General features: G+C 38.6%; 3 protein-coding genes and 1 long non-coding RNA gene across 5 annotated transcripts; 3 read left to right on the top strand and 1 right to left on the bottom strand.

Moving 5' to 3' along the window:
- Positions 1-1,998: 1,998 nt before the first annotated feature.
- Positions 1,999-10,114, top strand: LOC148974789 (uncharacterized). Of its 2 annotated transcripts, none has more exons than XR_016145959.1 (3): positions 1,999-2,216; positions 7,797-7,915; positions 8,016-10,114. It is a non-coding gene; the product is annotated as an uncharacterized LOC148974789 (long non-coding RNA). The 2 variants fall into 2 exon arrangements; XR_016145958.1 differs by lacking the exon at positions 1,999-2,216 and adding an exon at positions 6,635-6,717.
- Positions 6,609-9,274, bottom strand: LOC120474116 (serine/threonine-protein kinase pim-2). Its single transcript, XM_089118356.1, has 7 exons — positions 9,181-9,274; positions 9,012-9,106; positions 8,838-8,888; positions 8,369-8,747; positions 8,040-8,216; positions 7,734-7,822; positions 6,609-7,609 (listed from the first exon to the last, which is right to left on the bottom strand). The coding sequence occupies exons 2-7, from the start codon at positions 9,081-9,083 to the stop codon at positions 7,598-7,600; spliced, it is 780 nt and encodes a 259-aa protein (XP_088974482.1). The 5' UTR covers positions 9,084-9,106; positions 9,181-9,274; the 3' UTR covers positions 6,609-7,597.
- A 2,265-nt stretch (positions 10,115-12,379) lies between the features above and the next one.
- Positions 12,380-17,159, top strand: LOC120474117 (uncharacterized). Its single transcript, XM_039664315.2, has 5 exons — positions 12,380-13,060; positions 13,165-13,270; positions 13,634-13,841; positions 14,074-14,190; positions 14,400-17,159. Exons 1-4 carry the CDS (start codon positions 12,659-12,661, stop codon positions 14,129-14,131), a joined length of 774 nt encoding a protein of 257 aa, XP_039520249.2. The 5' UTR covers positions 12,380-12,658; the 3' UTR covers positions 14,132-14,190; positions 14,400-17,159.
- Positions 17,160-18,228: 1,069 nt separating this feature from the next.
- On the top strand, positions 18,229-22,047 carry lyrm2 (LYR motif containing 2). The gene is made up of 3 exons (XM_039664317.2): positions 18,229-18,378; positions 19,582-19,722; positions 21,545-22,047. The coding sequence occupies exons 1-3, from the start codon at positions 18,334-18,336 to the stop codon at positions 21,623-21,625; spliced, it is 267 nt and encodes an 88-aa protein (XP_039520251.1). The 5' UTR covers positions 18,229-18,333; the 3' UTR covers positions 21,626-22,047.
- The last annotated feature ends 2,660 nt before the right edge of the window (positions 22,048-24,707 follow it).

Genomic DNA, 24,707 nt, shown 5'->3' with positions numbered 1-24,707 from the left:
TTCAAACTAATCATAATTATTAAACTCAAATTATGGCTATTCTTGAAATTTGTAGCCAATAAATATGTTATGATGTGTCTTGGAATAAAAACTAAATCTGATTATCGGCTTGATCAAACTTCAGTTGTATTTTGATATAATGTGGTGTGGTCATATATGGTAATTAATGACACTCCAGTGATAATATTCTCCAATGGTCATTTGATTTACCCTCAGCTCTTCTCTCAGGTATCGCTGCAGTTCTCCGGTCTGGGATGATGCCGCTCCAGTCACAGGAATGAGGCTTCACCAAACTCTCCATCCTCCTCCTCTTCCTCATTGGCATCTCCTCTTCCTCTGTCTAGGGGGACCATATTTTGATTACCAAAAACCAGGACACTCGGCCCAGCAAACAGATACTCAAAGATGCCTTATTAATTTCAATACATTGAAAGTAGGCTATTCCTCCTCTGTATAAATAGAAAATTGTTACATTACAAGACACAAATTCAGATTGGCTTCTCAGAGGTTACTCAACGTTTTATTATGACAGGTTTCAAAAATAATGAAATAATGTGTCTACTGTATTACAAAAGTAAATACATAAAAAATAAATAATTAAAAGAAATACCTCCAAATCGAACAAAAATATCTCTCACAAACTTGCCAAAAAGAACTAACAAAATATATTTATATCTTTAGTTTTCTTCCTCTTTATCCTGTTTTTCTTCCTCATCCTCTTTGTTTGCCGATCTATATTTTGCTGTAGAGCTGATCTTTCCCAGCAGTTTTTTGAAAACCAGGACATTTTCATCACTTTATAAAGAACAGCCAGGAGGGCCAGGACAGGACGTGAAAACAGGACTGTTAGTCACCCTACCTTTGCCTTTGCTCTGCGAGAGTCTTGAGGAGAAGTGGACGGACGTCCATCATCTGGGCTCTGCTGGCTGTCTCTCTGCCACTCTCTCTTCCTGTGAGCCGGACCTGTGGACACAGAAACAAACTCACAAGACAGAGATGTTAAAGATCCAGGAATAAGGTCCTGGCTCTGAGTCCGGGTCGGGCCTGCCATCCTCCTGCAAACAAGAGCAATACAATTTAAAAAACAATACAATAAAATACAATGAAATACCCCACCTCAGTAATACCCCACCCAAAATACTCAGAAATACCCCACCCCCCAAAAATAAAAATAAATAAATAAAATAAAACTCCAAAATTCCCTCAAAAATAAGAAAAGAACAATCAAATTAAAGCGTCCTCAGAAAAAATATTAAATAAAAATTAATAAAACGATGTAGCGTTAGCTAGGATATCCGATCTCCTTCTGGAATAAAAGTCTCCTCTCTGAAATCCTCCGAACAGCTTCAATATCTCAAGTTCAGCACAAGAAAATTTTCAGCAAAACTCTCTGAAATCGCCTCGACTCTCAACCAACCAACAGCGATTAAAGTGTTGATATTTGCATTCAAAATTCATAAGACGCGTCACCATAGCAACTCAAATGCACGCAAGCGGACCTGAAAGCCGTGCGCGTGGGCAGAGCGCGTGCCTGAATGTAAATATGAAATAAAAATATAACAAGTGAAATATAATTAGCTCCAAAATGCAAGTTTAAAATTCAATTCTTAAAGCATGAAATAAGAATGTTGTTCAACATTCATTATTCATCAAAGCATCACACTCGTACTTATTTGAACTGGACAAACTGCATCCGATTTAAGACTCCCGTTTCGATAGTTGACCAGTTTATAAAACTGATTTGCAGTGACATTCATTTATTAATTTATGACAGGAGAGCAAAATTATTAATCCGTAGCCTAAAGTTCACTGTTTTTAATAGAAATCATCACTCATAAAGCAGTCATTTACGTCTTCTCCAGTTCATAGGCTATTTGTGAAACTGAAAGGGCCAGTAAAAATAAGCAACAAAAAAAAAAAAAACAAAAAAAAAAAACATGCAAGCTCAATGAGACAGACACAGATGGTAGCTATCAGGCTATTAGCTAATATGAAACGCAAAGCGGCTTGTTTGTGCCGCAGAAAAGCGCTGTTCTGCCCATTGTCATGGTATATAATCGCCATCTAGCGGACATTTGCAGTATTGCAGTTGGTATTTTTCCTGCACATGCGCACTTGCAATGTTGATGTATTAGTTCGGCAGCAGTTCAACGTGCAGCATACTGTAGAGTTAATTCGACGCTCAAACAGTCTTTCCCCTGGATAAAGATATGCCTGTAAGTTCATTTACTATTCTAAATGATGTTTAAAAGTGTTTTGAGGTAATATAAAAATAAGTTTGTGATCGATATGAAAATGTAAAGAAGTTTTCTATCACATGTACGCACGTGCAGATTGTGATGTACGTTTCAAACAGATTAATGTACAAATAATGTAATTTCATTTCTTGTTTATTGTATTTCATTTTTACAAATAAGAAAAAGGATCACAGAAGTAACCTTTCTGGAAGGATAAACTGCTTCATGTGTGTTTGTTAGCTAGCTGTCTGGTTTCTTCAAAATGACGCAGTTACAAGGACAGCATAAGTGCTGAAACAGAGATGATGAGGAACTGACAGACTGTGAGTTTTGAATGCTTATTATCTTCTAAATGTGAATGTTGTCTTTGTTTTGGAGCACACTAGCTTACAGATAACCTTAAGGTTAACATTTTCATACTAAAAGAAAATACGGAGCACACAACAAGACTGCTGAAAAATGCCTGAAAATACTTGACATTACAACACTCTGAACCATTCTTATAAAGTGTATATTAACTAGGCCTATGTAAAATAAATATATTTGTAGATGACCCTTTTTTGGTAATTCACTCTCCATCCCAGTAGGTGGCGGAAAGACACCAACGGATGGTTTTAGTGAGGTTCTTAGGAGTACACAAGGGGGTAATCCATCTACCGGAAGTTGAAGCCTCGCGGGAGCTGACATCTTGTAGCAGAACGTCACTTGCGTTAGCATTCCCATTGACTCCCATTCATTTTGGCTTCACTTTGACAGTGAATAACTTTACATTTGAGGCGTTTGAAGACCCCATTTGTCCTTTATTTATTTCTAAAGAAACACGACAATGTATAAATAGCTCCATTACCTAGTAGTTTATGTTATGGCCCCATAGAAGCAGTTTTAGTGAAAGTAGGCTAACGATTGCGTCCTCGACTCTCTGTCGCACGTATAGAGATTACTGCATGGACATGAGAAGAAGCTCGCGCGTGGAGGCAAAATGACAAAATAATTAAAGCTATGGTATATGATGTTAAAAATCGGTCGAGACGGTAGGGAAGTTTTAAAAAACTCATCCCGCCCCTCCACACACACATTCCTGCCCTCTGTGCTACCTGATCCCTGACGTATGTCACATTTAAGTTCACGTCAATGCAAGATTAGCAACACATGAACTGTTCTAAACTCCCCACCACCATTATAATACTACTAGTATTGCTGTATTGCAGTTGGGTTGGAGACGCGAGCGTCAGGCGGAGTTTCAAGTGGAGCTGGTGATTGGATGAGAGCAGTTGACCAATATAAGCTGTGCGGCCGCACAGCTTACATTGGTCAACTTTTCTGTGGCTGTACAGCCAATAGAGTGAATGGATTTTTTTCATTCTTTTTTCTATTCATATTGTTAGGATTGTACTATATAACCATAACCAGCATCTAAACGAGGATATTAATAATGAACAATCTTTGAAATCGTATACCCTAGCTTTAATCAGAATACCTAGCAAAAATGTCTCCTTCCCCTCGCTCATGGACAGCTCCTACTCACACTCTCCACCTCTGCATGAATGATTCGGAAGGGAATGATTCAGATTTCTCATGCCACAGCACTAGAAGACAGACGGTTTGCTCTCGTCCCACTACGTAGTCAAGGTCTGTTTGAGTCTGCACGTCAGGGACGGAAGTGCTAAAAATTTGCCAAAAACGGGCTTCAATCGTCTCAATGGAGTTCCAATTCCAATGAGATCGCTCTGTCCATTTCAGGAGTACAGCAGAAGACGTATTTGGCAGAAAGAAGGCATGTAGGAAGAGGAAAAGTTTTCCGTGGTGGAATGAAGAATGCAATATGGCGATTAAAGAAACAAACAAAACGCTTAAAAAAGTAAGAATATCTATTAGATATGATGACTTTATTGTATATAAAAAAGCTCAGGCAATTGTGAAGAGGGTTATCAGGGCAGCAAAAAGAAAGTATTGGAGAGAGTATTGCAATAATATGGGGGGAAATATTGGAATTAATGAAATTTGGAATATGATTATAAAGATGGGAGGAAAACAAAGAATTAATACTGTTCCGACGATAATTCATTTTTGGGTGAACTAACCCCTTAAATTTGGATCTGCTTCATGTTTTAGTAACAGTTTCTTGTTGAATCCGGTGTTGAACTCGTGGAGATTCTGGAAGCTGTCTTCTGTAAATGCGCAGCACAGAGAGCTAGATTACGATTGCCATTTTCGGACGAACACACACACCATCTCTCAAAATCAGGTACGCCAATATGTTATTATTACAAAAAATTATTTACTGAACATTAAAAGTTAATGAAAAATAACAGCCATTATACAAGAATACATTATACAAGAATAATAATAATAATCACAATACAGATTGTATCAAATCTGCTTCACAGTATCAATCAAAAGAACTTAACAGTGTTTGTTTATTACTGGGAAAAAAAAAACATCCAATTTGGTGGAGCTGATCAATGGTATGATGGGTCATTTAATCTGAATATCCCCAACTGAGCAAGCCAAAGGCAACAGTGGCAAAAAATATCTTCATTTGTGTTCGGAAGATGAACGAAGGTCTTACGGGGGTTGGTACAGCATGGGGGTGAATAATTAATGACTTAATTTTCATTTTTGGGTGAACTAACCCTTTAAATTTGGATCTGCTTCATGTTTTAGTAACAGTTTCTCGTTGAATCCGGTGTTGAACTCGTGGAGATTCTGGAAGCTGTCTTCTGTAAATGCGCAGCACAGAGAGCTAGATTACAATCGACATTTTCAGGAACATAATCAAACATAAATTGTATCCATTGTTGATTAAGTACAGCGTCCGTGGGAATTAAGCTCGAACACAGAAGACCTGACAGCTGGATAAACACAACACATTCGACGAGCTGCAGAAATATGGCCATGTCCTTTCCTACATATTCCGGAGGGAGGGGTTGATGTAAATGTGGGTTAGTGACGTCTAAAACCCGGCTGTAGTCCCAATCGAGTCGTTTTTGTGGGCAATATACTTCCTGATTTTTAAAAGACGATATCTCTGCTTACACTGAACTTTCAGCGCTGCAACTTTGCAGATACTGTTCATTCACCAACAGCAACATTGCACACTATTTAAAATGAAACAAGTGAAATCGTAATCAACCCCCCCTTTAACTGACAGTAACTGTGTAGTTGCTGATGCAGTGATGTATAGTCACAGAGTAAATCATGCATCACTTACATGTTTATTAATAAAAAATTCTGGAAATATGTGAAATAACTGTGTTTCTGTTAAAAAGCTGAATGAAGATTTCTACATATACTATATATATATATATATATATATATTTAAATTAGGCTATTTTGCATTCATTTTATGGTTTTTGTATGGCAGCCTTTGCTGACAGTTATTTGACCCATTTTTTTTTAACGATTTTATTTTTTTACAGTAAAAGACATGCACGTCCTATTCCGTACGAATGGGGCTTTAGTGCATGAAGTCCGAATCTCATCTGATTTTTTTATACATAGTATGGTTTATTAATATGATGTGTACTGAATTTGGTCTTTTAATATCATGTCTTAGTACAGTCAGCCACGTTAAGCGTTTTCTTATAATGGTTTTCTATGGGAGGAAAAAGCTTAATGTACAATATTCAGAAGTAAACAGTGTAGCTGACTTAATGTTTATTTTTAAATCTCAATTTTTAAACCACAACCCTAATGTCAGAATGTTTATTTTTAAACCACAACTTCAATGTGTGCTTCTTACCGATATATTTACCAATATCTGATATACTACAGTGTATAAATATATAAATCATCCAGGCACGGAGTAACGCACTATAAGGCCTACTGCACACACAACTATTTTGAGACCAATTTTGGGACGAATTAACTGCAATGTTCTTCCGGGTTTCTCTCTCTTTTTTTAAGGATGTAATGTTTGGCTTTTTTAATATACAAAAAGCTCAAACGAATGAATACTTTATTATTATTCTATTATTGCTATTAAATTCTCTCTTCAAATTCACTGTTTTTAGGAGAGAGGTCCAACAGTACATCCAAAATATTTCATCATCTGAGAATCTTAAAGCTCAGTAACCTTGTTTCAACTTTTTAACTCTTTTCATTAAAGTTTTCTGTTCTGTTTTTCTTGTTTTTACATGTATAAATAGGCTATATGAAACCTCTACGTATAGGCCCATGTATATTTGTATAAATTATGGATTTTATTATATAATTGTATATTACTTTTACATTTTTGCCATGTACTTGTATTTTTTATACCTACCTACTTTTATACCTCTATCCACCTTATTTTTTAATAAAAATAAGGTGGATAGAGGATTTTTTCCATATAAAGATAAAAGTGTGTGGAAAATGCTGAGGTGCAATAGGTGACTGTCTACAATTTATTTTTTTATTATGCGGGTTGAAAGTCTCCTCATATCCTGATAGCAATCACAGTGTTAAGCGGTCGAACACACACACCATCTCTCAAAATCAGGTACGCCAATATATTGTTATTACAAAATATTATTTACTGATCAATAATAGTTAATAAACAATAACAGCCATTATACAAGAACACATTATACAAGAACACATTATACATGAATAATAATAATAATCACAATACAGATTTTATCAAAGCTGCTTCACAGTATCAATCAAAAGAACTTAACAGTGTTTGTTTATTACTGGAAAAAAAAAAAGACATCCAAGTTTGGTGGAGCTGATCAATGGTATGATGGGTCATTTAATCTGAATATCCCCAACTGAGCAAGCCAAAGGCAACAGTGGCAAGGAACCGAAAAACTCCATCAAGTGACCCGATGGAGAAAAAAAAACCTTGGGAGAACCCAGGCTCAGTCGGGGGCCAGTTCTCCTCTGGCGTTTATCAACTAGAGGCCAAATTTACAGTAACTGGAAGATAAAAAAAAATTATATGAATGCCTGGCTAAATAAATATGTCTTTAGTCTAGTCGATCGCAGGGCGAGCAGCAGTGAAGCAGTGTCTCGCTCTACAACCAACAACCAAACGCTCCAGCCGTATTTGCAGTTCCAATGGCTTGAGACGCGTCTGGCCAACAGTCCGAGTTGTAATTATGAGTTAAATGATGTTTCAGAATAGAATAAAAGAAAGAAATACGGAAAAACAGAAGGTAATGCGAAGCTAATACGAGGCTTAGACAGCCACGACGCAACCAAACTCACAGCCGGCAGCGAGGAGAATAGCAAACAGACGAGCCGACGATTCAGTCAAAGTACAAAAGGTTAAAAAAATCGGTAAAGCAGCCGAAGACTGAAACTCTGGATCCAGTGCAGGATCTGTGGAGAGCAGCTTTCACAGGAACTAAGAGACCAATCCTTCCTCACACTCCTCTTCATGGCTTATTCTGGGACCCCAAACAAACAAACAAACAAGGTTACAGTCATAGATTACAATCAGAAGTAAAATCTTTCTAATGAAAAGTGAGTATAATCTTCTAAATCATTAGTAGCTGATCTGAGGCTCATTACCGTAAACCATTCATGCCGAAGGATTTTCCTCAAATAAATGCGTTGTCTTGGGCTTTCCTTCAGGAGGGATCGGATCAGGAGGCAGCATTCTGTGCAGAGCGATAGAAGCGAGTCCGATTATTACCTTCAACTTTACACCGGCTGTCTGTGTGTTAAGCTGGAAGATTACACTATTCTATAAAGTACGCTCAGAAAACCTGAACAAATGCTTGTATTCTCCAATATCTATCTTTTGCTGTAACTTTCTCATAATGTCTTTGTTTTGTATGATTTAAATGACAGTTGTTGTGATGAACGCCATCTTACCGTTGGACAAGCGCGGCTTAGACCAGACGTCTTCTTCTATCCTTCGCCTGTCTCGTGCTTCTGGAAGGCGTCCACACACCAGCAGGAATAAGAGCACTCCCAGAGACCACACCGTCGCTGGTTTGCCGTGGTACTTGCCCTCTGTGAGGTACTCAGGCGGGCGGTAGTCGCGAGTGCCTGCAGGAAGAAGAGTCGTCTGATGGGTAAATACCAGAGCATGTGCTAAAAACATCTGGTGTGTTTCATTTCCAAAATGCTCCTCAAATGTGAGATCTGGTTTATATGACACCGACTGAACCCAAACTACAGGATTGATTGATGATTCATACCACAGAATGTTTCATAGCCAGAGTCCCGCAGGAGATCCCCGCACCCGAAGTCGATCAGTTTGACCTCCAGAGTTTCGGTGTTGATCAGCAGGTTCTCCAGCTTAATATCCCGGTGAAACACTCCACGGCGACAGCACACGTGAGCCGCCACTGTTGCCTGCGCCATAATAACCCGCGCTGTGTCCTCATGTAGGATTCCTTCGTGATCGTTCCAGTACTCCCACAGATCTGTACAGGGTGCGGGACGCTCCAAGACCATGATGTATCGGTCCGGCTGGTCCTGCCAGTCCAGCAGCTCGATGATCTCGGAGACTTTGGGGCCGCTGTTAGCAAGGGTCAACAGGCCGACCTCTAATGGGACGGGTGCGGGATGACCAGGCTGGAACAAAGATCATTGTTATATGAAGGTGTTGTCATTATCTTTACATACTTTCATTTCAGAAACACACAGTGAGTGTAGCCGACTTACAATGTGGATGTATTTCATGTCCTTCGGCTTACTGGCAATTTTCACCGCCACCTGATCGACCGAAAAAACAGCGTTACATTTCTAACGTCAAATGCAGTAAATAGTGGGAAATATCCACTAAAAGACTTGAAATGGAAATAGTGAGACAAAAGAATTGTGAGCAAATGCGGATACCTGAAGGCCGTCCTCCAAGCGTTTGGCTTCATAAACAGAGCCGAACGATCCCTCACCAAGCATTCTGCCCATCTCATACCGCCTCAAAATGTCGTCTGCAAAAACACGATTGGTTTTAGTGTCATGGACAGCCGTGAGTTTAATGCTTGAGGTCACGGCCGTCACTCACCCTCCGCTGTCGCGTCCGCTCTGTCGCTGTGAGCCGGTGCTGGACGGACTGGACTGTGGTGGACTGGAGCTGGAGGGGTTTGAACCCGCTGAAGACCAGGATCCTCTGCTTTACAAAATAAAAGTTTTGTTTAAATATTTAAGACATACTTTGATCAACATTTGGATTTTGATACAGGTGTGAGTTTGTGACATTAATGGCACTTCATCCGAGGGAACAGAAAAATCCCCTTCATTAATTAATTAAGTTTCCATGAATGGATCCTCATATCTGGCTGAAAATGATGCAGACTTTCTGATGTACAGAGCACTAATAAACAGAGCATTTCCACATTGTCAACTGGTGCGACTGGATTTACCCGCGGCGTGTCTCTCACTAATGGTTGCAGTGGTCTGATCCTCCACTCTCGACCCCTGACCTGAGCCACTGCTGTGAAGAGAGAGATGCTCTCCAGAACTCCAGTGGAGAGACAGCGGATCTACACTACTCTTCTTCCTCGCTCTCTCCTGACTAGCACTTTCCTCACTAACAGGCTGATGATTTACACAGAGCACACACAAGAGATTTGACCTTCATTTCTTCCCAGATCACAATAAACAAAGAACATTTCAAACATGTGCACAAAAAGATGTCAACATCTTCCAAATGTTAATATATATATATATATTCAAATTGATTTGTAGCTTATTAGAGCCAATACCTTAAAGCATTCCTGGAGAAGAGCTGGAGCTGGAGGGGTTTGAACCCGCTGATCTTCAACACCACTGGATACAGCGTCCTGAAGACCATGATCCTCTAAAGCAGGAATATCACACACAAGCATGTTTCAAACTAATCATAATTATTAAACTTAAATTATGGCTATTCTTGAAATTTGTACCCAATCCTTGTTTAAATATGTTATGATGTGTCTTGGAATAAAAACTAAATCTGATTATCGGCTTGATCAAACTTCAGTTGTATTTTGATATAATGTGGTGTGGTCATATATGGTAATTAATGACACTCCAGTGATAATATTCTCCAATGGTCATTTGATTTACCCTCAGCTCTTCTCTCAGGTATCGCTGCAGTTCTCCGGTCTGGGATGATGCCGCTCCAGTCACAGGAATGAGGCTTCACCAAACTCTCCATCCTCCTCCTCTTCCTCATTGGCATCTCCTCTTCCTCTGTCTAGGGGGACCATATTTTGATTACCAAAAACCAGAACACTCGGCCCAGCAAACAGATACTCAAAGTTTACTCAAAGATGCCTTATTAGTTTCAATACATTGAAAGTAGGCTATTCCTCATCAGTATAAATAGAAAATTGTTACATTACAAGACTCAAATTCAGATTGGCTTCTCAGAGGTTACTCAACGTTTTATTATGACAGGTTTCAAAAATAATGAAATAATGTCTGTTCTGTATTACAAAAGTAAATATATAAATAACTAAATGAAATACCTCCAAATTGAACAAAAATATCTCTCACAAACTTGCCAAAAAGAACTAACAAAATATATTTATATCTTTAGTTTTCTTCCTCTTTATCATGTTTTTCTCCCTCATCCTCTTTGTTTGCCCATCTATATTTTGCTGTAGAGCTGATCTTTCCCAGCAGTTTTTTTGAAAACCAGGACATTTTCATCACTTTATAAAGAACAGCCAGGAGGGCCAGGAGAGGGCTTGAAAACAGGACTGTTGGTCACCCTACCTTTGCCTTTGCTCTGCGAGAGTCTTGAGGAGAAGTGGACGGACGTCCATCATCTGGGCTCTGCTGGCTGTCTCTCTGCCACTCTCTCTTTCTGTGAGCCGGACCTGTGGACACAGAAACAAACTCACAAGACAGAGATGTTAAAGATCCAGGAATGAGCTCCTGGCTCTGAGTCCGGGTAGGGCCTGGCATCCTCCTGCAAACAAGAGCAATACAATTTAAAATACAATACAACAAAATACAATGCTCCTCAGAAATACCCCACCCCAAAAAATAAAAAAAGAGAAAAAAATAAAATAAAAAAATAAATCAAATAAAACTCCAAACTCCCTCAAAATTAAGAAAAGAACAATCAAATTAAAACGCCCTCAGAAATAATATTAAATAAAAATAAAAAACGATGTAGCGTTAGCTAGGATATTATCCGATCTCCTTCTAGAATAAAAGTCTCCTCTCTGAAATCCTCCGAAAAGCTCCAATATCTCAAGTTCAGCTCAAGAAAATTTTCAGCAAAAGTCTCTGAAATCGCCTCGACTCTCAACCAACCAACAGCGATCAAAGTGTTGATATTTGCATTCAAAATTCATAAGACGCGTCGCCATAGCAACTCAAATGCACGCACTCAAATGCACGCACGCGGAGCGGACCCGAAAGCCGCGCGCGTGAGCAAAGCGCGTGCCTGAATGTAATAAAAATATAACAAGTGAAATATAATTATGGTTTAATTACTCCCTAGCTCCAAAATACAAGTTTAAAATTCAACTCTTAAAGCATGAAATAAGGCTACCATAAATCTGTGAATTGTTGTGGCTATATATTATCAGTAATAAAATAATCATTTAAAAATGTAGTAATTAAAAAGTATCAGACATTACAAAGGTATTCCTGCAGAACCGGAGGCTGCAGTTTCAGGACCCCAGTTCTAGGACCGCAGTTTCAGGACTGTAGTTTTCTGTTTCAATACCGAACTGGATCACACTCATTTAACCCCTTTCGCAGAAGATTATTGTTGTTCAACATTCATTATTCATCAAAGCATCACACTCGTACTTATTTGAACTGGACAAACTGCATCATTGGAAAGATTTAAGACTCCCGTTTCGATAGTTGACCAGTTTATAAAACTGGTGACATTCATTTATTAATTTATGACAGGAGAGCATAATTATTAATCTGTAGCCTAAAGTTCACAATTTTGAAATCATCACTCATAAAGCAGTCATTCACGTCTTCTCCGGTTCATTTATTTATTTGTGAAACTGAATGGGCCAGTAAAAATAAGCAAAAAAAAAAAAAAAAAAAAAAAAAAAAAAAAACCTGGGTTATCAATTTTGAATTTTGCACATGCAAGTTGAAAGGCATGGATAAATTTGGCGCGCAAGCTTTTCAAGCAAGCTCAATGAGACACAGAAGTAGCTATTAGCTAATGAAACGCAAAGCACTGCAGCAGCTTGTTTGTGCCACTGAAAAGTGCTGAAACAGAGATGATGGGGAAGTGACAGACTGAGACTGACTGTGAGTTTTGACTGCTTATTATCATCTAAATGTGAATGTTGTCTTTGTTTTGGATCACCCTAACTTACAGATAACCTTAAGGTTAACATTTTCATACTAAAAGCCAAAAAACTAACATTTTGATTGATGGGGACTTTAAACAGTTGACAGAAAATACGGAGCACACAACAAGACTGATGAAAAATGCTCGAAAATAAATGAAATTACAACACTCTTCCCATTCTTATAAAGTTTATATAAACTATTTAAAATAAATATATTTGTAAATGACCCTTTTTGGTATTTTTCCAATACAGTCATCACTCTCCATCCCAGTAGGTGGCGGAAAGGCACCAACGGATGGTTTGACAACCAACGAAGCTGGAGTAGTAGAAGAAGACGACAAAGACAACAACAACATCATGGTGATGAGGTGTATTTTAGGCTGCTCCCCTCCCCAAACCCTCTTCCCTATCCCGAAGGTGCCCTGGCTGCGCGTCCGCTGGCTGCAGTTTCTGCACTTCGACGACGGAGGCGTCACGGAGAACACGCGTCTGTGCGCGCGGCACTTCACGCAGGACAGCTTCAAGAACTTCCGGCAGCACGAGATGGGCTTCGTGAAGCTGCTGCTGCTGTCAGACACCGCGGTGCCGTGCGTCTACACGGTCGGGGCGTCGCCGGGCGCCAAGGTCAGTGACGGACTGACGCGGTCTAACCACAAACACTCGTATAACGTTTTACTTCGAGATTGTGAGATGTTTTTTGATGTTTTTGTGCTGCACCCGTCCGACAGCCTCTCACACGGGACGTGGGCTGCCAGTGTTCCCCCACACCGGTGAAGAGGAGCACCGCGGTGCAGGCGACGCGCTCCACGCCCAAGCCCAAGCGACGCAGCAAAGGCAAGCTCATACTCTACTGACTGACAGGTTGTGTCAATGGAGTGTGTGAGTGTGTTTTCCTATCCCGGTGGGGAGTTAAACCTGAATGCACACTGACTCATGGGGTCACTGTGGACATAATGGGTACACAAGCTTATGTAAAAATGCATAATGTTGTGTGTAATTGGTAGGTTTGGGGAAAGGTTCGTGTGTGAGTGAGTGATGGGTATGTTTAGGGGTTGGGTTAGTGTGTGTGTGTATGATGGGTAGGTTTAGTGTTAGTGTAGGGGGACAGAATATACAGTTTGTGAAGTATAAAAACAAATATGTTTATGGAGAGTCCCCCACAAAGATAGCGAACCAGACTGTGTGTGTGAATTTCAGCGGTCCAGGTGAAACCCCCCACCCTCTCTATTGGGATGTCCTGCCTCACGGAGCATGCGGGTCCCGGCCTCGATGAAACGTGTTCTCCAAAAAACAAGAGGCCGCGTGTTAAAGAGGAAGATGGTGAGATGGAGGAGAGCGGCTCGAGCTGCACAGAGGAATCAACAGCAGCGCCTGACCTCACCTACCAGTCTGAGGACAGCGACACGTGAGTGTGTGTGTGTGAGGACAGTCAAGAGGACAGCGACGTGTGTGTGAGGACAGTCGAGAGGACAATACTATAATACAGACGTGGCTTTTGCAACAGAAAGCCCTCCTCTCGTTCGGGAAACGGCTGTGATGGCATGATGTCCACTGGGCACATGTTATATCAGGTGATATATAAGAACATGTATCACTCAAGTCTCTTCAATGGGTGTCTTGTGTTTGGTTTCATGTAGATCACTCTGTGCTGCTCACTACTATGATGGAAGTGCGGATTGGGAATATCTCAGCTGAAGATGGCCAGAGTTCAGAAGAGTGAATCCTTTTCATCAGAACAACAGCACAGATATGCAGTAAGTTGGGCAAAACACATATTTCTAGTAATTAGCAGACGCGTGGATGTACATATACTGACAAAAATGTTGTGGTTTTATTATTTTAGATTAAAAAAGCTTTAAAGAAAAACCCCAATGTCTCAGACCTCATGTGATAAATGTGATCATGTGAATAATAATCAATAAATATCATTTGAGTCATATGAGGAATTGTGCTGTTATTTCAGGCTATGTGGACACACGCAGGCCTCCGGACACACACAGCCTGACTGCAGCGATTCATCTGCGTGTTGAGTGAGAGTGAACAGTGCGAGGGGAAACTGTGTGTAACCTTCCTTGAAGATTGTAAAGTTCTCCACGCACCCCTCGCCCACAGTATTGTGTGTGTGATATACACTCACTTAAAGGATTATTTGGTACACCTGTTCAATTTCTCATTAATGCAATTATCTAATCAACCAATCACATGGCAGTTGCTTCAATGCATTTAGGGGTGTGGTCCTGGTCAAGACAATCTCCTGAACTCCAAACTGAATGTCAGAATGGGAAAGAAAGGTGATTTAAGCAATTTTGAGCGTGGCATGGTTGTTGGTGTCTGAGTATTTCACAATCTGCTCAGTTACTGGGATTTTCACACACAACCATTTCTAGGGTTTACAAAGAATGCTGTGAAAAGGGAAAAACATCCAGTATGTGGCAGTCCTGTGGGCGAAAATGCCTTGTTGATGCGAGAGGTCAGAGGTGAATGGGGCGACTGATTCAAGCTGATAGAAGAGCAACTTTGACTGAAATAACCACTCGTTACAACCGAGGTATGCAGCAAAGCATTTGTGAAGAAGACACAACACACACAACCTTGAGGCGGATGGGCTACAACAGCAGAAGACCCCACCGGGCACCACTCATCTCCACTACAAATTGGACAAAGAGGCGACAATTTGCAAGAGCTCACCAAAATTGAACAGTTGAAGACTGGAAAAATGTTGCCTGGTCTGATGAGTCTGGATTTCAGATGGTAGAGCCAGAATTTGGCGTAAACAGAATGAGAACATGGATCCATCATGCCTTGTTACCACTGTGCAGGCTGGTGGTGGTGGTGTAATGGTGTGTTGGATGTTTTCTTGGCACACTTTAGTGCCAACTGGGCATCGTTTAAATGCCACGGCCTACCTGAGCATTGTTTCTGACCATGTCCATCCCTTTATGGCCACCATGTCCCCATCCTCTGATGGCTACTTCCAGCAGGATAATGCACCATGTCATAAAGCTCGCCAGCAAAATGGCGTCTGTTTTCCTGTCGGCATGCCGTTGCTCTGGCCGCTCAATAGCTCTTATTTATCTTTTATTACTATGTATGTATTTTATTACATTTTATTGTCTGTTCTTGCATAGTATACGATTTTTTTTATTTTTTTATTTATTTGTGTATTTGTCAGGGACCATGCACAGTTCAAGTCCTGTACCAGAGTTAGCTGTACAGCTAATTTAGTACATCTGTGGTCCCTGGGCAAGGAACAGTAGAAATGACAACAAGCACACAATACACACAAAGAAATAAAAATCAAAAATACAACTACACAATATATAAAAGAATCAATGATCACATATTTGATTCACTTTTAGCCAAGTCTTAACCAACATTTTAAAACGGCTAAGGCTTGCACAATCTCTAATGTAATGTGGAATTCGGTTCCACTCTTCATCCGCTGAAAATGAAAATGCTGATTGTCCAAATTTCTATGCGGAAACGCCCAATTCTGCTCTTTTCCGGCTAAAGAAATTTAGTTTTCCTAAATTGAGTGGGACAGTTGCTCGATCGTTATACTTTGCTCAGTATTCAGACAACAGTCATGGAACAAAGTATGCGGGACTCTGGATGAGAATGGTATACCACTCCACAATTCACGTCGGATATACGGGCTAATACGTGGCGCTTGGTTGTGCGTCATAGAAGAAAACGCCATAGCAGCAGGAAGCATGGGAAAAGAGCCGAACTTTGAACTTCTCTGAACTTTTGCAACTTTTTTAACAGAGAACTATAGGTAGAGGTGGAGGAATAGTTGAAAAATGTCGATTAATCCCTGCTGAGAGTTACCAGAGTTTTGAGGTGCAGTCATGTTTAATTGTTCTGCCTAGTCCTGTATTATGTGTTCTTGTATATAGACCTCGCAGATATAATAGACTTTATACAGGAGTTTTCAGACTTTTTATCTGTGACTGTCACTTCTTTTGACAACTTTGTAATCCTTGGTGATTTTACCATTCATGTTTGCTGTCAATCGAAGCCTTTAGTCACAGAGTTATTGATTAATTTGATTTTTTACAATGTGTAACTTGCCCCACTCATCAGTATGGTCACACTCTTGATTTGGTCCTTTGTTTGGGTATTTCTGTGTGTAACATACAGATTTTTTATTTTTTATAATTTTTTCTGACCATAAGCCTGTTGTTTTTAATATCACCCTACTTTGTGCCCCCCCCCGGAAAAACAGCCACTCTCATGCGATCACATCTAACACAGGCAGTGATTTTTCATCAGTATTTTGTAACTCATTCACTAATTGGCACTGTTGAATCTCCATCTTTTTCAGTGGATCCCGAAGAGTTGATAAATTTGTTTAATGATGCTTGTTCTGATATACTTGACCATGTTGCCCCATACAAATTAAGGAGATATAAAACAAAAACTCTGCCATGGTTAAATGAAAATACTCAGTTACAGACGGGAGTGTCGGAGAGCAGAACGGAAATGGCAAAAAGATAGCCTTCAGATTTCTTATGAGGTCTTAAGAGAGTGTTCATGCAAATATGAAAAAGCGGTGAAAACGTCAAGTGAAGAATATTTTTTTAATGAAAATTGCACAAAACAGATACTATTTCAAACTATAAATACTATTATTAAGCCAGAATGTAGCATTGGCCCTGATCCATCACCAAATACTTGTGACATGTTCTTAAAGATTTTAATAAAGGACAATTACACCATCTCAAGTTGATATAACTTCTATATTAATCTCTATGTCTCAAAAGTGATCTCAATTTGAGCCAGTTTCACTCATCTATTAGAGATGTTGTTGCACATTTAAACCCTACTTCCTTGTTTAATGATGTGCTTCCACCCCAAGTTGTTTGTCAAGCTCATAGATATGATTGGACCAATGTTCTCTCTATTATAAATTGCAGTCTGACTAATGGGTGTGTTCCTTCAAGTCTTAAACATGCAGTTGTCCAGCCTCTTCTTAAAAAGCCTGGCCTAGATCCTACAGATCCAAATCATTTTCGGCCAATATCTAAACTACCATTCTTATCCAAAATATTCGAAAAAATAGTTTTTAATCAGCTTACATAATTTTTAACAAAAAATTATGTTTTTGATCAATTTCAATCTGGTTTTAGATCAGGTCATAGCACAGAATCAACTGTACTTATGGTAGTTAATGACATTTTAGTAAAGATTGACTCTAGTAGCAATGTTGCTTTGGTTTTGCTAGATCTTAGCTCAGCATTTGATAGAGTTGGTCATTTAATCTCAGTTGAACGTTTAAGACAGTGTGTGGGAATCCAAGGAACTGATCTAAGCTGGTTTGCCTCCTATCTTCAAAACAGGACCTTTTCTGTTGAAATTGGAAACTGGTCATCATCAACAGCTTCGATCACATGCGGGGTCCCTTAAGGTTCTGTTCTGTTTATTGTACAAATAAATGTAACATGACCCTAAAAGTCAAAAGTAATTGACAAAAACAAGTAAACATTAAATACATTATTTAATAATAAGTAATACAAAAAAAAATCATTATGTTGTTAATTACATGATATAATAATAATATAATAAGCTAAAACCAAAAACGTGAAAAGGTTTGCTGGGAATCTGACAATCTGCAGAAAAAAAAAATGTAACTTACATAAATGAGATTAGAATATATAAAAACAATTCCTCATGGAGAATGTATTTTATATTGTGTACAGTTAATATCTGAAGCTTTCTTATATTAAATTACGCTTCTTGACAGTTAGATGTTGTTCATGTAGGTGGCGCTCTGGCTATACAAAGAGACAGCTAATCCGCTATTAAACACGGAAGAAGAAAAAGATCGTGACGTCACTGGTTCTGACCAAAACAAACCCCACAGCTTCTGTTTGTGCGTGTCTCTGCTCTTCGACATGGCCGTGTCTCGGTTACCAGGCGCTGCACTGAGTCTCAAACAGGTACAGTCACTCACCACGGCCGTTAAACACCCGCGTCCAGCACCAGGAGATCCGCGATCAGCGCGACCCGAGATCTTCACGAGACACTTATGTGACATGCAAACACACATAAATCTAGAAGTTAGATAAGAAATGTTTTTCTCTCAAGAAAGCGAATCAGCCACTCAGAACAAAAATATTTTGGGGATTGCATAGAATATATTAGTTTGATCTTACCATTATAATGCGCTTACCATTAATAATATATTTGATGTATTTATACACACGTTTTGTGTCCCCAACAAAGTTAGAGAAATTCAATACACTTCAGAATTTACATAAAATATTTACACTACTAACGATATCACATTGATTTGGTAATGATGTTTTAAAAATTGTGTTAAACCAATAAATCTTGAGTTGATCATCATCTTTTATTTTAATGACCCTTATGAATTATTTTTGGTTTGATCATCTATCCAAATTCTTTGCCTTAGAAACCGAATCGGATTTTGCCTTTAACCTTTAGTTTATGTAATAAAATTGATTTTTTTCCCTCGTTGTATTTATAATATTGAACATGTAAGGAGTATAATTATTGTACAAATCTTGTACAATACAATTCTAAATGACTTTAACTGCCTATCTATGACAAAAAAAAAAGTATTATCAAAAGAATGACAACTTTTGTGTATAATGTATAATAATTTGTTAATTGTAGTCAGGGTCTCTTTATAATGAACTTAATACTATTTTCTTAGATTTTGTGTCTCTTACTTTTCTTTTTTCTTTTTAAACTTATGAGCAGATGCTCAAATGATTGAAATGACCTTAAACTCTTTCCCCACCATTGACAAGTTATTATCCAGCGTTAATTTACTGAATTGCTCAATACTTTTGAATTATCCTGTATTAGTTTAGTTTAGTTTATTTCACAATAACTCAGTACATTTTATTTCAACAAAAGCAGTTGTTGGGGTATGAATAGTATAGACAGAAGCAGTATAAATTATGCAGTACATCACACATTACAATTGCAACTACTACTTTAGTACACCATAATTCAATGTAACTTTCCCAACAACTGATCAGGAAAACAGATATATTCTATTGTGAAAATGGATCCCCAAGAAGCAATAGCTTATAAATAGGGTACATAGGAATAAATGTATCATCTGTTCACATGATATTTCAATGATGAAAAAATGACGGTGTTGTGGTCAGTTCATGCAGAGACAGAAGGTTCTGGGTGTGTACAGAGATCTTCTCCGAAACATCCGCAAAATCCCACTGGAGTCCGATCGCAGATACCTGAGAGACTGGGCTAGAGAAGAGTTCAAGAGGAACAAGAGCGAAACAGACCAGGTGACCACACACACACACACACACACACACACAAATTCTCCTCTGTGATTCACCAAAGTGCTAGTTGAGTTCCCGATCAGCCGGTCACTCTCGGCGTACGTCGTTGTTTTCTGTAAATAGCAAAAAACCCACTGTTTTTCCAGCTGGTAATGTGCACCGCGAGAGCGCCGAATGGCTGGCAACGTCTAACTCTAACGCCTCCGTTCCTTTATTCAGGAAACAAGCGTTACCATACGTAACCGAGACGTTTTCTTGCACCATACCATCATTTGAAGTGACTAGAGTCTCTAGAGGTCATCCATTACAGGGATTATCAGTCATGAGCGATTGGTTCTGTTTGAACAAATCTTTTATCTGAGTTGGGAATAAAGTTGCCTCAGAGAGCGATTGTCTCGTGTTTTGTGGGTCGAACGTGCGTTTTTTAAATTTGTAATTGACGTCAAAGTTGGAAAATGTATTTATCTATTCATTCATTCAGCATGTATTTGTGCAATAAAAGTACAATTTCAGCACTGAGAGCGATGCTGAGCTAGATGAAGATAAAGATGTGTTCTGGCGACAGGACCAGTTAATTGAACCAATCGGATAGGAGTCAGCGAGAAGCTGACCTGATTGGCTACATTATGAAGGTGGACCCGCCCTTTTCTTCGTGCTTGCGAAACTCTGGAAACGCCGCTAAAAGAAAGACGCAATTGTACAAATCGGGTTATTTCGGGAACAGTTATATTTTCACACAAAGGTTTGTTTTACGCGATCAATCAGTTTTGCGGTTCCTGCCTCTGTGGTTTTTGCTTGGAAATAGCTGTTCGCAGACCTGCTGTGCTTTTAGACGTATTTTGGCGGGAAAAATGGAAGTGAGAAGAATACAGATCATTTTCATGTTGCGTCAGCACGAGGCTGCAGCTTCACGAGACATGATTTACTCTTATGAAGAACAGTAAATTCTGCAAATATTATTTTCTCACACTTGAAGGGCGATTTACACCTTTACTAAGCTTCTCTTGCACATGCAAATTTAAAGAATTAGTTCACTTTTCAAAAAACTTAAAAACTGCTGATAATTTACTCACCCCCATGTCATCCAAGATGTCCATGTCTTTCGTTCTTCAGTCGAAAAGAAATTAAGGATTTTGATGAAAACGTTCCAGGATTTTCTCCATATAATGGACTTCAATGGGAACCAAACGGTTCAAGGTCCAAAAGAAACTTTCAGTACAAACTGCAAACTTGTTCAAAGGGCTTTAAACGATTCTAGACGATAAATAAGGGTCCAAAAGGGTCCATGTCCAAAAGACATGGACATCTTGGATGACATGGGGGTGAGTAAATTATCAGCAAAAGTTTTTTCAAAAGTGAACTACTCCTTTAATTTACACGTGCAATCCAATGTACACTTTTCACAAACGTTGAAAGTGCGATTTTTATTTTTTATTTTTATCCTTCATACAGCCTCAGCAAACAGTCCCGCGATCACGACAGTCTGGAGCACAAGCTTCCTGTCACATGATTAGTAATGAGGAAATTAACAGCAAAGTTTCATTTTTGGGTGAACTATCCTTTTAAGACAATTCAAAACAACATTTAAGCCAAATAAAACAAGCATTTATGACCCAGATTTAACGATTATATTGAACAAATGTCTTCCTTGGTCCAAACTTAAGCTAACAGGAGATCAGTTCGCTCCTTCTGAAGTGAACTCAACTTTATCCCATCGCCAACCGCTGTCGCAAATGTAGCCGGGAATCACCAGCTCATAGAAAATAATGTCAGTTTGCTGACTTCCAACATCCCCGAGTTAATATTGTGTGGTTTTGCTCCTCAGGATGTGGTTCGCATGATGATCACTCAGGCTCAGAATCATCTGGAGGACTTGAGGAAATCGCTCGCGCTGGCTGGATGCTAGAAGATCAAGTACGGGAATGACAACGGATAGTTCGGCAAAAACTGAACATTTTGTCATTGTCACCCATGAGACTTTTGTTCATCATCGCAACACAAATTAAGGTAGTTTTAATAATCTCTCTTGCTTTTGGTCCTTCCATTGAACCAAAACTTTCACACTTTTAAACGTGACGGTAATCGAGCCGCTCAATCCAAGTCTTCTGGAGAGACGTAATCGCTTCACATGAGGAACAGATTTAATTCAGGCTGTTATTCATATGAACATAGTCAAAAATGGTCTACAGAATAACCGTACTTGCATGATATAAATCTATTCATTATTTAAAGCAATTGTGTCCATGAACATTTGAAGTGTCGCTGTTATTAATGAGTGGAAATCTTGGATTTGGAACAATATGAATGTGAGTAAATGACTGAATTTTCTTTTTTTGGTTGAACTATCCCTTTAACAAAAAGTACACTATAAAATGAGACGAAAACTGTATATACAGGTGGGACGTTTGCCACTATATTTTTAAAACAATAATATCTTAGTAAATACCTTAAATAATATTGACAAACTATATATCATTTGAAAGCTTACAATCTCTAGTTTCCATATTTGGTGACTGATTTTCAAAATATATTACAGAGGAGCCATAATTTATCAATATAAAACAAGAATATTTTCATACTCATAAGGCGTGTTCAGATCTTTATTTTAAAATAGCAGTAAACATGAAAAATCATGAAAAAATGGTAGATACCTCAGTTTGTTTTCATGCCAAAAGTTCAAAAGATAGAATCCATTCAATTATTTTGGAAAAAAAAGGTCTGAAAAGTTTGAAATATCAAGAAAAAAATAATAAATTCACCATTTGTGACGTGGCAGCTATGACTTATATGCGTGTTCTTTGTATGTGTTTCTTAGAGGTTCAATTCATATCAAAATCTGCCAAACTTCCCATGCTACTTCTGAATAGGATCTCTACTTCAGAAATTGTATGAAAATTGTGAAAATAATGGTTCATATCACTCAAAACATGAATGGAAATGCAGGCGCCCTTATATGGGCAGTAATGGAGTCTGATTGTGCCCTAGTGAAAAAGTTTGGTACTGCGCTCAAACAAAATCTTACTGAAAGCTCATTTTTTGAGATATCAACCTAAAATTTGAAAAACAACTTGTTCAGATTTTTGGCTTTGATCTTTCTTGCCATTTTAGAGTAGCCCAGGTTTTGAAAATATATATTTTATGTAAAATATGAATAATTAATACATTTCCATAAACTCAAACTTCTATAACTTTTTTTCTGTTTCACTTTCTTAATTTATTTCACTTCTACAAAAATCTGCCAAATGTCTTCTTTAAAACAAGACCAATCATATGTCTATATTCCAAAGCATTCTTGAATTACAACCATTTAAGTTCGAAATGTGCATTTTCATTTCTATTCAAAAAAGGGGGGGTGACCGTTAACAGGATATTTATAATGCACGATTACTACTCTTCATTTGCCAAATCTTAATAAAAGCCCAAGTGAGTCGTAATCAATTAGTGTGTAGTTGAAATCCTGCGTAATTACAGAACAAATACACCTGTGACATCTGGATTATAATCCCAGAAAAACTACATTGAGCATCAATAAACATTCCTCGCAGATCTGAAACCGTTCCTGGGAAATACCTGTCAGGGCACGACCCCGTCAAAGCTGCACTTAACCCATCATGACGAGCGCACCAAAAATGTGGAACACCGTAAATCTCTGCTAATCGTCATGTCCCTCAACTAACCCGGAGCGGTTTACAAGAGGAACCCCTTCCATTAGCAGCGATGAACACGATCCCTGCGGAGAAGCGGCGAGGTGTCGTCTAACTGGTGGAAACGTGCAAACTGGTAGCCTGTTAGCCAAACTGTTAGCCGTTTTTCTTGTATATAAACCACTCAAAGGAAAGTGGAAAGAAGTGCATGTACTGTATAATTTAGACAAAAATTGGCCTTTTTGGCCCATCAATCTGATTCCAGATGTTTTTTGTCTACAAATTTACATGGATGTAGTTTATTAAACATTAATTTTTGATCATACAGCTGTATGACAAACGTCTTTCCCTTTGAAGCAGCTGTAAACAATTATAGTTATAACATATATCAAAAAGTGTGTACATTACATATTAGTTTTTAGAGTACATGGTTCACAATCAACCGCATTGGCCACTGGCAGTTTCTGATGCTTTTTAACAGTGCTAACAACAACGATCTACAGGTTAGGTTCAGTCTTCATGGAGGGGAAGTGTCTTGATCAATGGTGGTGATGATGGAATCAGTCAATGTTTGTGAATCTGTAAAGTTCACATGAAATGGCACTCAAGTGATTGATTGGTGTACAGTGTCAGGGTTTTGAATTTTGTAGCTGTCGTCAACACAAAACATGTTACCATAGAAAGGGACAGAGTTTCTCCCCTACCCATGTGTGCTGAATTTTGAATGATTAAAAAAAACTTTTTAAAAATTATATTATTTATCTACCAATGTTGGCAAAGGAACGAACACTTAAAATAAGGTTGCAAACACTTAATTCATCATGTGTTTTTAAGACTTTCACTACAGACTACATGGAAATGAAACATCACAGGTTAAGACCTTTCATTTTGTGCAAGAAAGTTGATGTACAAAGACATTACACAAACTAATACTTGTTTTTATCAAGGTGATTTTGTTACTCTTATTTCATCACTGTTCCATTGTTCACTGATTTTATATGATCTGGCAAAAAAAAAAAAAAAAATAGCGGCATAATTTAATTTAGTAATCTCCCTATTCACCAAATTTGAGTATTATAAGTTATTGCACTCATGCACAATTCTTAATTCTTTTCTGTTATATAATCAAGGAAACATTATACCGTATATTTAAAGTTTTTATCCTTTGAATTTCAATTCACATTGAAACAGAAGTGTCTATGTGGCTTAGAAACCAAAGAGCTTTATGAAAGAGGTAAAATATTATGACTGTAAAGCCAGACACATAATCTATGCAAGTGCACAAATGCAGGCGCAAAGCCTTGAACAGGGCTTTGAAAGCATGGCAACTTTGCTCTTGCTTTT

This window comes from Pimephales promelas, chromosome 13 (genome assembly GCF_988280905.1).
Source record: "Pimephales promelas chromosome 13, fPimPro1.hap1.1, whole genome shotgun sequence".
NCBI classification, from domain to species: domain Eukaryota; kingdom Metazoa; phylum Chordata; class Actinopteri; order Cypriniformes; family Leuciscidae; genus Pimephales; species Pimephales promelas.
This window is presented reverse-complemented; position numbering and strand designations above follow the sequence as displayed.